General features: G+C 54.2%; 1 protein-coding gene across 3 annotated transcripts in view; it reads left to right on the top strand.

Moving 5' to 3' along the window:
• MTCL2 (microtubule crosslinking factor 2) overlaps positions 1 to 8,286 on the top strand; it is a 29,840-nt gene extending 21,554 nt beyond the window's left edge. For all 3 annotated transcript variants that reach the window (XM_077187213.1, XM_077187212.1, XM_054644642.2), the window contains exons 14-16: positions 50 to 1,490; positions 1,586 to 1,727; positions 2,675 to 8,286. In XM_077187213.1, the coding sequence (XP_077043328.1) occupies positions 50 to 1,490; positions 1,586 to 1,727; positions 2,675 to 2,703 (1,612 nt within the window). In that variant the 3' untranslated portion in view covers positions 2,704 to 8,286. The remainder of the gene's footprint in view (positions 1 to 49; positions 1,491 to 1,585; positions 1,728 to 2,674) is intronic.
• Positions 8,287 to 14,214: the final 5,928 nt, after the last annotated feature.

The following is a 14,214-nucleotide window of genomic DNA, read 5'->3' as shown; positions in this document are numbered from 1 at the left end:
AATCCCCTTCCCTGCCCCCTTTTGATCCCCATCCTCTCACTTCCCACAGGACCAAGTCTGTTTCCTCCATGTCAGAGTTTGAAAGCTTGCTCGACTGTTCTCCCTACCTCTCTGGAAAGACGGTGCCAGGGCTGGGTGACCATGCCCGGTGCAAAAAGTCATCCTCAACCACCCAGATACTGCCCAACGGGATCCGGGACAGCGCCAGCCTTCCTCCCTCCAACTGTACATATGTGAATATCGAACAACCTGCCCCCGACAGCCTGGCCAAGGAGAAGTTGGGCATCTCCTCCTGGGACTACTCACGGGCAAGCAGCCTCTCCGGGCACGACCCAGCTCAGAAACAAATCCAGAGGAGCTACACGGCCCCCGACAAGACGGGGATCCGCATCTACTACAGCCCGCCAGTGGTGCGGCGGCTGGAGGCGCCTCTGGTGCACAACAAGGAGGGCAAGATCATGATCGAGCCCGGATTCCTGTTCACCATGGCCAAGCCCAAGGAGCCGGAGGAGTCGGCCAGCGCCGAGGGCACCTACAGCCAGTGGCTGTGCAACTTCTCCAAGCAGCAGCAGGAGCTGCTGGACGGCGGCGCGGGGGAGAGCGCGGTGCCGCCGGTGCCACGCTTCCCGCCCTCGCTGCACGACCTGGAGATCTCCGGCAACATGAGCGACGACATGAAGGAGATCACCAACTGCGTGCGCCAGGCCATCCGCTCCAGCTCGCTCGAGAGGAAGGTGAAAAGCACCTCCAGCCAGACAGTGGGGCTGGCCCACGTGGGCACACAGACCATCCAGACGGTGAGCGTGGGCCTGCAGACCGACCTGCCCCGTGGCGCTGGCATGCATGGCAAGAGCTGGTCCCCGCGCAGCTCCTCCCTCGTGTCCGTGCGCAGCAAGCAGATCTCCTCCTCCCTGGATAAGGTCCACTCCAGGATCGAGCGGCCGTGCTGCTCCCCAAAATACGGCTCTCCGAAGCTCCAGAGGAGGTCTTCCTCCAAGCTGGACGCCTCCAAGGACAGGAGCCTGTGGAACTTGCACCAGAGCAAGCAGAACGGCTCTGCCTGGGCCCGCTCCACCACCACCCGCGACAGCCCCGTCCTCAGCAACATCAACGATGGCCTGTCCAGCCTGTTCAGCGTGGTGGAGCACGCGGGCAGCACCGAGTCCATCTGGAAGCCGGGCTGCCCTGAGAGCAGCCGGGCCAAGCCCGAAGCACCCAAGTATGGCCTCGTGCAGGAGTTCTTCAGGAACGTCTGCGGGCGGGCGCAGAGCCCCACTGCCCCCCAGGAGAAGAAGGAGGCCACCGGGGAGGAGAGCAAGAGAGCCGAGCACCCCAGCCCCGCCACCCACCACGAAAACATCTCCCGTGTCTTGAACAAGAAGGTCCTCAAGCAGGGCAGCTGCGAGGACCCCAAGCCCTCGTCCCCTGGCCAGGGCAGTAAGGACGCAGCCCTGCGGGACCCCGACCTCATCTCGGCTCTAGCCAGCGAGGTAACGAGGCACGGAGCCCCCCGGGGTGTCCCGCCGTGGCGGGGGACAGGGTGCCTGACCCCTCTAACTCCGCTGTGCCCTGTCTATCTTTGCAGGACACGGCGTGTGACTGCAGCTCCCAGTCCCTCACCTCGTGCTTTGCCCGGCCATCCCGCTCCGCGGTCCGCCACTCCCCCTCCAAGTGCAAACTGCACCCCGCGGACCCCCCCAGGGCAGAGGAGAAGCCGGGGGCCTCGAGTGAGTGAGGACGGGGGGCCGGGGGACGCAGCATGGCTGCCATCCACTGTCCTGCCGGAAGAGCGCCCGCGCTGAGCCCGCGGGGCCCCTCGCGGAGGCGGCGCGGGCTCATCTGTCTCCTAAACGTCCCCTCGAACCCGGGGACGCTTACGAAGCAGATGTGGAGCCGGAGGTAGCCCCGGGCTGCGGGGACACCCTGGCAGGGTGGCTGCATCACCTCCTGCCTGCGCAGGGACCCGCTGTCGGCACCGGCACCGGGGGTCCTGGCGGTGCCACCGCGCCGGGAGTGTCAGCGAGACCCTGCTATGCCGAGGGCTGAGAAAGGGAGAGCAGCCATGGGAGGCGCTGCTGCTGTCGATAGGGAGGGCTGGGCCGCTATAGGGAAGCACCGGCCGAGGGGTGATGCTGCAGCCACCCCGCGGATGGAGGGTGCTGGCTGTGGCTGCTGCCCGCCCTGCCCTGCCTGGGCTCCAGCATCCTGCCGGCATCCCGGGCCCATTGCCCGATTGCTGCGCGGTTGCATCAGCCGCGGGCTGAGTGTGCTTCCCCAGCAGGAAGGAGGAGGGAGGCTCCCTGTGCTCACCCGGGCTGGGCTGGCTGGGGGCCCTCTTCGGTCACCCTCCTGCTCTTGGGGTGCTGCTGAAGCCCTTGGCTGCTGGCAGGGGTCCGGGTGGTGCCCGGGCTCCTCCAGCTGCAGGTTGGGATCACTGGGTGCACAGCGTGGGGAGAGGTGGCCTGTGCCTCTGTGTGTATGTGCGCACATCCCCTGCTCCCAAGGGGTTGTGGTACCCCTGCCTGGCACCCACCTCCCTGCTTGGGGCCACTTGTAGTTATTTCTTCTCCAAGTGCTGAATATACATATTTCTCTTTTGTTTTTCTTTCTTTTCTTTTCTTTTTTTTTTTTTTTTTTTGTATCTCCACTTCTGGCCCTGCCCAACTCCGGACAGCCTGCAATGTAAAACCAAGTGCATTTTAAAAATCCCAAAATGAGCTACTTTGGAGAGGCACCAATTGGATTAAGAGATTGTGGTTTGGGAGGCTGCAGCGTGGCCCGTGGTCTGCGCCGCACATCCCTCTGTCACCACCAGAAAAAGCCTTACCCAGGGAGGGAGGGGGCAGCAGCCACAGCCCCCACAGCACTGCAGAGCTCCTGGGGCTGGGGGACTGCTACCCAGTCCCACACAGAGCAGCCTTGGTGCCCCTGTGCAGCTCCAGGAGAGAACAGAGATTTCTGAGGCAGCTGCCTGACCTATTTTCCAGCCGCCTGCCAGGGGCCAGGCAGGGATTCACCCAGATGGAGCTGCCTGCAGGTGCCTGGGGCTCTACACTGCTCTGGGGCTGTGTGCCCTGTTCTGGGGGCTCTGTGCACCGCTCCAAGGGCTCTGCATTGCCCCAGGGGCTCCATCCACTGCTCCAAGGACTCTGCATTGCTCTGGGACCCTGTACAGTGCTCCAGGAGCTCTGTACACCACTCCAAGGGCTCTGTGCATCACTCTGGAGCTCTGTACACTACTCCAAGGGCTCTGTGCATCGCTCTGGAGCTCTGTACACCACTCCAAGGCTCTGTGCATCGCTCTGGAGCTCTGTACACCACTCCAAGGCTCTGTGCATCACTCTGGAGCTCTGTACACCACTCCAAGGGCTCTGTGCATCGCTCTGGAGCTCTGTACACCACTCCAAGGCTCTGTGCATCGCTCTGGAGCTCTGTACACCACTCCAAGGGCTCTGTGCATCACTCTGGAGCTCTGTACACCGCTCCCAGGGCCTCTGCACATTGTCATCTCACAGTTTCTCTAAGAACTGCCGGTGCTGCCAAGGCTGCTGCCCTCTCCTGCCCGCAGCAGCTGCTGCATCACTGCCACGTCGCAGCCTCCGTCAGCATCTCCGTGACAGCCGCTCACTGCCGGTGTCCCCGGACACACCAGCATCAGCCAGGGCCCAGCAGGCCCACTACCCATGGCCTTTTGCTCCTGCAGCACCCAGCCAGCCCCCAGGGGATCCTCATCACCCAGCTGGGTGCTGCCCACCCTCACCAGCAGCCAGGGCCGGGCTGTGTCCCTGCCTGCCACGGAGGAGTTGGGTCCAGCACTGCCACGGGCAATCTCCTGCTGTACATAGATATTTTTGGGGTGGTTTTTAGCATTTTCATGGATAATCGGGGTTTTGGTTTGGTTTGGTTTTTTTAAAAGACTCTCTCTACTTTTTTGGAATGTGGTTTCTCATTTTTAAAACTGCCTTTTAATTATTTGTAATATTGGTCAGTTCTGTCTTACTCTGTCAATAGCGGTGCTGGGCATTTCACAGGGGGGCTGAGATGAAGCCGGCAAGGAATTTGTGGGGAATATTTGCTTGAGGTGTGGAGTTGGCTGATTCTACTCCAGCCCCTCCATGGATTCTGCCCCTGCCCACATGCCAGTGCCCAGCCTGGGGTGAAACCTGAGGTGTTTTGGGTAAAGCCGTTGGCCCCTGCCCTGTCCTCCTGCTTCCTCTCACGAGCCCATGCCAAGGTCACATGAAGGGCACCTCCTGCCCCGATGACAGGCTCTCTGCCCACCCCATCCTGCACCCCTGTGTCATGCCTGCTTGTTGTGTGATGAATAAAGGCCCTGCAACCCCTCACCCCCACCCTTGGTGCTGCCTTCCCATGCTGTGGTGGGGGGGACTGTGCTGCCTGTCCTGTCTGGGGCAGTGCTGCTGCAGAGGGAGGTGTGGGGTGACCTGATCCCGTGCCTCTGTTCCTGCCATCCTGCCTGCTGCCCAGCCCACACATGGTGTCCCATGCTCTCCTCACCCACCTGTCTGTCCCTGGCACCATCCCCATGTGCTGACCCCAGCTGTGCCACACCAGCAGGGCTCCTTGTCAGCTCCCACAGGTCCTCACTGCCAGCACTGTCACCCCACACCAGGCTGCCCTCAGCTCTGCATTGTCCCTGTGATGCTGGTGTTTGTCACAGCTGCCATGTGCCATGCCAGCCTGCCCACAGCTCACCCCAGCCTGCACACACACCCACATCCCCCTTCCTCTGCTGCCCATGGCCCCCTGCCCTTGTGCCCTTCAGTTGGACTTGGTGCTCTCAGAGATCATTTCCAACCTTAATGATTCTGTGATTCCCTGATCACCTGCTGGTCCCAGCCTCCCCTCAGGTTCATTCCATTAAACTCTCCCACCCTGAGGTCCTCCATCACCCACTAAAACCCTCCCTCCTTCTTTGGCTCTTCCATCATCCTTCATGTCCTATCTCTTTCATCCCTGCTCTTGTTCCATCCCTCTTTATTGTGCTCTTTCATCAACCCTAATCCAACCCAGCCCTCCTTCCTCCTTCCTGTGCTACTCCATCCCATTCCTCCTTCCCTTGTTCCCACCATACCCCATCCCTCCTGTTTATCTTTTATGTCCCAACCCTTTTTCCACTGCTCCTCTGTTGTTCACCCATCCCTCCTTCCTTGCAGTAATCTACTGTGTCCCATCCTTCCCTGACACCCTCCTCCATCACCCACCAGGTCCTGCCCTTTTCTGTGCTCACCCATCAGCCACCATATCCTGTTCCTCCTTCATGTCCTGCATCTTCCTTCATGTCCTGTCCTTTCTTGGGTCCACTGTCACTCACCACCTCCAATCCCACCCTGTTCTCCCCACTCCCTTCACATCCCATCCCTCCTTCCACACTCCTTCCTGACAGTGTGCTGCCATCAGCTGTGTCCCATCCCTCCCTGCCATGCTCTGCTCCTCCATTACCCACCATGTCCCCTCCCACCCTCTTGTGCTCCTGCATCCTACACTGCACCCTATCCCTCCTTGTTCTGCTCCATCACCCACCACCTCCCATCCCTCCTTCCTTTGTTCCTCCACTGCCCTCCATATCCCACCTATCCCACCCTCCAGTCTTCCTGCCACACTTCGATCCCATTCCTCTAACCTGCTCCTCCATTTACCACATCCTGTTCCTTACCTGCATTCACCACCACATTCTTCTCATGTTTTTCCTTCTTCACCTTCACCCTCCCCCATCCATCCTTGCTTTGCCTCCAGCTTTTCCTTTCATATTCATGTCAACATTTCACTGTCTTCTTCAGCTCCCCCACCACTGCCCTCTACATCTTACCATCAGTTTATCCCTGCTTATTCTCCCTTAGCTCCCACCTTCACCCCAACCTCCTCCACTCCTCATCTTCTCCACATTTCTTCATCCTCTTCTCTCTTCCTATCTCCTCTCTCAACCTCCTTCACTTCCCCATCCCAAAATCCACCCTCCCACCATTTCACCATCCTTTCAACTGCTAATTCACCCAATTTTACCTTTTCCACCTCCACATTTCCAGTCCCTCTTTGTGCTTATCCATTTCCCATTTCCTCATTCATCCTCCTCCACTGCCCTCCAGTCTTTGTCTTCTTCTGTCCCCTCAGTGTTTCTCTGTTCCTCCTGTCATCCATGTCCATCTCACAGTGTTTCCTCATCCTTCCTCTTCTCTATCTCCCCCCACCATCTTTTCCTCCACTCTTCTTGTTTTCCTCTTTGATTTTGTCCACCTTCTTCATCCTCCACTTCCCACTGTCCTCCATCCTTCCCCATGCCCCACACCTCCCACTATTTGCCTGTCCTTCCTCACCCTCCACTTCCTACCATCTGCCCAGTCTCCTCATCCTCCCCAACCTCACTTTTCATATTCATTGTCTTTTCCACCATCTTCCATCTCCTTCACCCTCCATCTCATACTTCTTCCTCCACCTCAGTTCTTCCTGTGACCCTTCACTTCCCATTGTTCCCCATACTTTGTCCTGCAATTTCACCTCTTCCCTGTCCCTCTCACACGTGCCCTCTGCCTATCTCACCATCCTGTGTCAGTTGCCTTCCACAGTGTCCCTGTTTCTCCTTATGCTCCTCCACTTCTCCCCACCTTCCTATCCCTCTTTATCCTCTAAGTGTCCCACCAACCTCACAGATTTCCCTCCCCACCCCTCCCTGACCTCCAGCCATCCTTCCTTACCTCACAGCTCCCTCTCTAACTGGCCTTACATTCTCCTTCATCTCCTACCTCTGTCCTGACTTCCAATCTTCTCCCACTCTGACCTCTCCCATTCCTCCCTGCACTCTTTTACTTCCAGCCCATCTGACTCCAGCTACAATTTTCTGCTTCTCTTCCCACTTCTCCTGCCTTATATCCCATCCCTTACCAACCCAGGAAAGCCACTACCAGCTCAGCCACCCCTGATGCACTCAGGAAGGGCCCTTCCTGACATCAGAAAACACTTCTCCCTAGGGCTAGTGCAGCTGGAACTGGTCATGGGGGGAAAGGGGATGACCTCTGCCCTTGGAAGGTTTCAGTACCAGATAAAGGTTTCAGCCAGATAAAGTCACCAATGTCCCAATCTAACATTAGCAATAACTGATGTGGAACATGCAGCTTGACTAGATTCCCCTAGGATCACTTCCAGCAGTGAAGGATTTCCAAGAGGGGCAGGAAAGGCCAGGAATGGCTTTGAATGCATTGCTTGGGATGCTGTAGGACATGAAGAACTATCCCTGCCACTTGCAGCTGCTCCATGGTGCTCAAGCAGACCCACCACACACGCTGCTCCAGCAGGACCATCCCATGCTCCACAAGGACCATCCCACTGTGCTCAAGCAGGGCCATGCCATGCTGCCTGAGCAGGGCCATTCCATGCTGTTCTAGCAGGACCATCCCACCCTGCTTGATCAGCAGCACCCCAAACTGCTCAAGCAGGACCTCTCCAGGCTGCTTGGGCAGGATCATCCAATGTAGTTGGAGCAGAACCTTCCCATGTTGCCCAAGCAGGACCACTCCATGTCACTTGAGCAGGACCACTCCAGGCTGTTCAAGCAGGACCATTCCCAGGCTGCTTGAGTACCATGGACCAACCCAAAGAGGCCTCCTGAAAAAGCTGCCAGCTCCCAGGCCAGTGAGTGATCCCTGAGATGTCCCTTCAGACCCAAGAGCCAGGGATCTTTCATCATCCTTGTTTTCTGCCCCTTGGGCTGGGCCCTGCAGGGCCATCCCCTTCCAACAGCCTTACAGCTGCAGTAGGGCACCAGGCTGCTGGCAGTGCTGCCAAGGAGAGGACAGGTCTCCTCTCCATGCCAAGGGAGCTCCAAACCCTGCAGGACCTGCATGCAGGACCTTCTCAGAGCATCCCACATCACTCACGCACAAGGCCCAGCCAGCCTCACTTCACTGAAAACTGCCTTGCCATGCTGGAGGCTCCCAGCCATCCCATGGAGGGGAAAATGCCCTTTCCTAGGGGATGTCCCACTGCAGGGACACAGCACCCAGTGTCTTTATAGGGTGGGTGTGACATTTGTAAAGCATTCCTGCCCATATGCCTTCCTGGCTGGGAAATCTGGGGGAGGGTGGAGGGAATTTGCTACCTGTGTTAGGAACTAGCTGAACTTATGTGTCTCCCCAAGCTGGATTTCTTATTCCAAATGTTCAAATTGTTGTATATTGTACTGGGATTTTTACATTGAATTATTGTAGAAAACAAAAATTTAAACCGAGTCTGTTAAAAAATAAACATTAAAAATCTCTATGAAAAAATAAATGTGAGCTTGTCTCCAAGTCCTCTCCTTACAAACGTGCCAGAGCAGGGATGTGTCTCCAGCGGTGAATTTCCAGCGTGAGACCACACCACCCTCTGGTGTCAGCACCGACCGCAGCTCCGTGCTGGCCCTGCTCCCATCGTGTCCCTTCCCTCCTTGTCCCTTTGCTCCCAGCCCTGCCTGGCTGCCGGCACACCTTAAATGCAGCTCAGTCAAAGCAGATCCCATCCTGCTGCCAGCACATGGCGTGGGGTGGGATGTGGCCAAGCCAGAAGGAAGCAAAGCAAGAGCAGAGCTGCTTTGTTGGATGCTGGCATCACCCTCCCAGCCCCACTGGTGCTGATTCCCAATCTGCCAGAGTGTGGGATGTGCTCCTGTGTCCACACCACCTCAACCTGGGCCTGACCAGAGCTCCAGCGATCCCTCCCTGCTCAATAAAACACGGACAAAAGAAGGCAGCCACGTTTATGGCAGTGAAAGGACAGGCTCTGGAGCCTGGGGACAGCTCACACAGGGAAGCTGTTTATTAAACCCCAGTCTCCTTGCTGTGCTGCTGATGAAGGCACTGCCACAGGAGAGGCAGTTTCCCTTCTCTGCAGCCCAGGCTTCCAAGAAGTCTCTCACCGACCAGGCCCTCTCTCCCAGAATGAAAATAGCACCAGCTGGCAGAGCCCAAGTAAACAAATGAGCCACTGTGAGAGGAGAGAGCATCTTTATAAGTTAATTGGCCCCATCTAAGAGTCAGACAGACATTTTCCTGTGGATAGATCGCTCGAGAAGCTCAGGCAAACAGCACTAACATGTCTCCTGGGTTTGATTTATAAGCCTGATTGCATTACTAGCTCATCTCCATATAGAATGATTATGAATATATTGTCTGTACCCTGCAGAGGGCTAAATTACCAGGCTCTGATATTCATCAGCTACTCCTTGAAGCTTACAACGCCTCAAATTCAGAACCCTCTCTCCCAGTGACAGCAGGGGTAGAAAGGAAACAGCTCAGGGTTGATCTGTGTTTTCAGCACAACCTGGGCTGTTTTAACACCCTGATTAAGGGGGGCTGGAGGGAAGAGAGCAGCCTGAGCCAAAGGGCTGTGGAGCAGGGAAGTGCAGGAACACAGAGCCAAGTGTATTGGTATTGAGCAGTTACATTTACAAACAAAGGAGCTGATAACTCCCTGCAGGACTGAAGGGCTCTTATCACGGTGCTGATTAAAATTTCCTCTGCAGCCAGCGACGAGGGGGAGTGTCCTCAGTGGGGAGACAGAAGAACCGGGTGTTTAACCCTGCTGCTGCTGAGTTGCTGATTCATCCAGCACAAGTGAAGGGCTGCACAGCCTGGCTGTGTGCTGAAAATTAGCCCAGAAAGCCCCAGCAGGAAGATCCACAGCCTGGTCATATCCTCTCACTCCATCTCCTGTGCCTCCCACTCCATCTCACCCCTGATCTGCAGGTCCCAGGAGTTTTTGCTGGTGGCACTTGTGATTCCTTCCAGACCCTTTAGTCTTTTGTTCTGCCCCTCAGTTCTCTGCCCTTGCCTGTGGTTAAAGAAATCTTTCCCTTCCCACTTTGGGATATTCTGATAAAGACTCCCAGCACCTCTGGCACGGCCATGCAAGGCACAAACTTGTTGTGATAAGTTCACCAAGAGTAAGATCTATGATAAAAAGATGCCTTCTCTGATTTGCATCACTGACAGGTGTTACACCAAGCTGCTGAGTTTGCCTCACCAGACCCTGGTCCAGGCTGCCCTGCCCAGGAGATGCTCTGGAGGAGTGGACAGGCAGTGGGAGAGAAAGTGGCTTGCTGTCCTCCTCCAGACAAGCCCATGAGGCTCAGCCATCACACTGGTGCCTTGGTATAGCTCAGACTCCTCTGTGCCTTCCTGGGTTCCTTCCTCCAGTGCTGTGGGTTGCATCCTTCCTGCCTGATCCTCTCAGTGATTGCATGAATGGGGATGTGATTCCCAATTTTATTGGCAATAAGGCCAGAAGGCAATGCCCTGTGACCCCTCTTGGACCCCCAGGTAAGTCACCTGCTCACCTGGACAAGTACTTTGCCCAAATTAGCACAAGTTTCCCATGTGAGGCTGCCTCCTGCTCAGCCCACCAGGACCAGGAGGTCTGAGGTGTACAAACCAGTTCACACTTTCCAGTTTCTTTCTCCCACCCCCAGCATCTCCAGGACTGAGATCTTTCATGTCAGGGAAGATGCAGTGAAGGGTCCCACCACAGCTGCTGAGCTGCTAGGGGTGCTGCACTAGAGAGGCTGTTTCCAGAGTATCCCAAATTTCCAGAGTATCCAAAGCAGAGTTTGAGCAAGATACCACATATCCTGGCCAGTATCTTTTTTTTTTTTTGACCCTCTGAATCTCTTCAAGAGATCTATACATTAACATATACACTAAGTAATTTCAATAGCATATACCCTTTAAGTACTTTTATTCCTTTACAAGAAAAGGTAATACAGAGTCTAACATGCAGGTGATTTTCCAGGACTGCCTGGTGAGTTAGGAGAGCTCAGAGCAAACCCTGCAGCATCCAGCTCCAGCACACACCAGCCCCCCGGGCAGGAGCCCAGCTGGATGCAAACTGCCCTGGGGTGGAAGAACTGGATCAACAAAGCAAGGTCACACAGCAGGAGCCCCTTTCCTGGATCCTGTAAAATCACCAAGGGAAGCCTGGGCATACCCACAAAGTGTCCAAGGCCAGGTTGGATGGGGCCTGGAACAAACTGGCCTAATGGAAGGTGTCTCTGCCATGGCAGGGAGTTGGAATGAGATGAGCTTTAAGTTCTCTTCCAACTCAAAGCATTCCATGATTCTGTGGTTTTCCAGCTGTGAGACACTGAAATGAAAAGGTGAGGAGGGCTGTGTTTGTGCCATGGGGGTCTGACTGATGGTACCACCTCTGTGATTCCCAACCCTGCACACAGCTGCTTGGAGATTTACTGGAACATGAGAGAGCTGGGGAAAACAATAGGAGGCTATTTGGAATTTTCTGCTTTGCAGGTGCTTTCTGAGAGGAGATGCACCCTCTCTCCATCAGGCAGCTTCTTGGGCTGGACAACTGCAGCACAAGAACAAAATTCCCTGGCTGCAGCAGCCCAGGCCGGACAATGTTGGATGAAGGACAGCTGTGGCTCATGGCTCAGAATGCCCTACACACACAGGCAACAGTTGCTGGACAGAAATCATGCTGTCACTGAGGCTGCTGGGGGATTCCAGCTGGCCAAATCACTGAAAGCAAAAGGCCAATGAGAAGGGAAGGAGAGGGCACCTCCCAGATCTGCAAACCACCTCTTCACTGGTTCTGGGGCTCTGTCCTGTGACAAAAAGAGTGACAAAGCCCTTTCCCAGCAGTGGGGTGAGTGACAGCCCCTTCCTGGCACCTAGGGGGATAGAGGGTTTGTTGGAGAGCTGCTGGTAAATGCAAAATCCCTGGGACACAGGCTGCTGGAACTGAAGGTTAGCAACTCATAACAGAAAATTATCAGCTTGAGGTGGCTTGTGAAGGCCATTAGAGGTGTAGGGTTTGTCCCACTTCTCAGGAGAGGATCAGAGTGGTTTCCAGCTGGGGTTAAATGATGTGCCAAGTGTATCCAGAAATTCATGGAGCTGTTCCCAGACCATGAATCCAAGGAGAGTGCTGGAGTGTAATTCCCATAGCTCCTGAGGAGCTTCAAAAATACCCCTGTCCAAGGGCCCAGGCTGCAGAGCCAAAATGACTTTTTCTTAAAAATACCCCACCTTTTGTAATTGGGAACTTGGAGGTAAGGATACCACTGGCTGGTCAAGGGAAATTTCTTGCAAGATTTGGCTGTATCCTTACTGGTTTACCCACAGAGAAGGCCTGGGCTCAGAAACTGCTGATCCCAGGCTGAAAGCCCAAAAAGGAATGGGCTAAAACTGGGCATTGGAATTGTGTTGGAGACTTCACCTTCATCCATGTGATAGAGATTGTGACTCTGCACACTGATCTTCCTGTGATTTTTTTAAAAAATTTAATATTTTTGGTTAAATAAAATAAATAAATAAATAATATATAATAAAACTATAAAAATTATATAAATATATTATATAAAAATATATTCTATATTACATATTATATACTATTTATTTATATTTAAATTATATAATATATAAATTATATTAGCTATAATAATATACAAATATATATTATATAAATATATATTTTATATAATATATAATATATATTATGTGAATATATATTATGTGAATATATATTATGTGAATATATATTTTATATATATATATATATATATATATATATATATATATATATATATATATATATATATATATATAATAAAATGAATAATATAAGGCCACACTGTAGCTTTCCAGGACAGGGATTTTATATTATCTGGCTGAGGAAGCTTTGTTATTACATGGGCTACAGCATGGTGTGAGGGTGGCTGACAGATTTGGGATGTAAATCCTGCTGAGCTCATGTTGGAAATGTGTGGAGAGTATCTCTGGAGTGATACTGCCCATAGGACACAGTCCATGGAGGGAGGTATCACCTGAACTACTCCTGGGTTTCACCTCGGAGTAAACCAGCTGTGTCCTCCCACAAGGGGTCACAGAAGAACCTTTGCCCTGAAGCAGTGTGGGCAGGCAGCAAACTGACACCAGAGCAGGGAGCTGCAGCACAGCTGTGCCCTTCACAACTAGGGAACATCCTTAATGAAAAATACACACCAGCGCTGCTGCTTTTGTGTACAGAACTGTTTCTGGCCTCTTTGCTGATGAGAACATTGCTTGGAGTGGCAGACAGTGCTCACCAATCCACAGGTTTGTGCCTCCTACAGTCTAGAGCAGGGCAACACTCCCAGGGAGTGCACAAAAGCACTTGGGAAAACCCAAGGATACCAGAGTAGGCTGTACCTGCTCACTGACACTGTGCCAACTTTATGCACTTTAATCTTTTGAGCGCTCCTTGGCCCTGGCCCAAAGCAGCAAGAAATTCCCAGGGCAGGTGGCTGCCTGGGCACGGCAGTGCTTTGCTCCAAGGGGTGAGTTCCCCAGTGGAGAAAAGGAATTTGAGGTTTTGGCAGCCTTCCTAAGAAATATCTTCTTGGTAGGCAATGTCATAGGGGCAGGCAATGCTGTTGGGGCAGTTGGGCTCAACGCAGGGGATGTTAAGGATTGGGGTGACAGGGGGTTTGCTGCAGGAGGTACAACCACAGGCAACTTCTGCTCTGAGACCAGACTCTTGGAATCATGTTGGTTCTTAGGAAACCCCAGCTCCAGCCTCCTGCTCCAATGGGCATGGCTGCTCAGGAGCCTATCTTGAATTTTGTCTGTGTCTAAGGACTGTGACCCTGCTCCGACTTTGGGCTCCTGTTCCAGCATTTAGCTGCCTTCTTGGTGAAAAGCAGTGGGAAAAAAATGCTTAATTTCTCACTACCTCGGGAGATCTGTACAAAGTTTTTGCAGGAGGAAGGTGCTCAGTGGACTGCCACAGCTTGCTGTGTGCACACAGCTCAGTGGAGGAAAAGTGGAGGGCCATGGATCCACAGAAAAGTTGTTTTCTGCATGGGGACAAGGCACAGAGTGTGGCCATACCTGCTGGCCTGCACTGGGGCTGGTGAAAGAGGAGCTCATGGATCTCAATCCCTCTGCCTGGCAAAGTGGCAGGGACAGGCCCAGAGGGGACACAACTCCTGCTGGCAGGGGAGAGGTGGCTGACAGGGCTGGGCTGTTAAATGGGGACACTGCTGGCATGGGGGACAGGGCTGATGGTGAGGACAGGGGGCTGTGGGATGACAGGGGACACCACTGAGAGCGGGACATGGCTGTCAGGGGGACACCAGTGGCAGGGGACACCACTGAGAGCGGGACATGGCTGTCAGGGGGACACCAGTGGCAGGGGACACCACTGAGAGTGGGACATGGCTGTCAGGGG

Source organism: Agelaius phoeniceus, chromosome 17 (genome assembly GCF_051311805.1).
Source record: "Agelaius phoeniceus isolate bAgePho1 chromosome 17, bAgePho1.hap1, whole genome shotgun sequence".
Taxonomy (NCBI): domain Eukaryota; kingdom Metazoa; phylum Chordata; class Aves; order Passeriformes; family Icteridae; genus Agelaius; species Agelaius phoeniceus.
The sequence above is the reverse complement of the archived record's forward strand: the minus strand, read 5'-3'. Positions and strand labels throughout refer to the sequence as shown.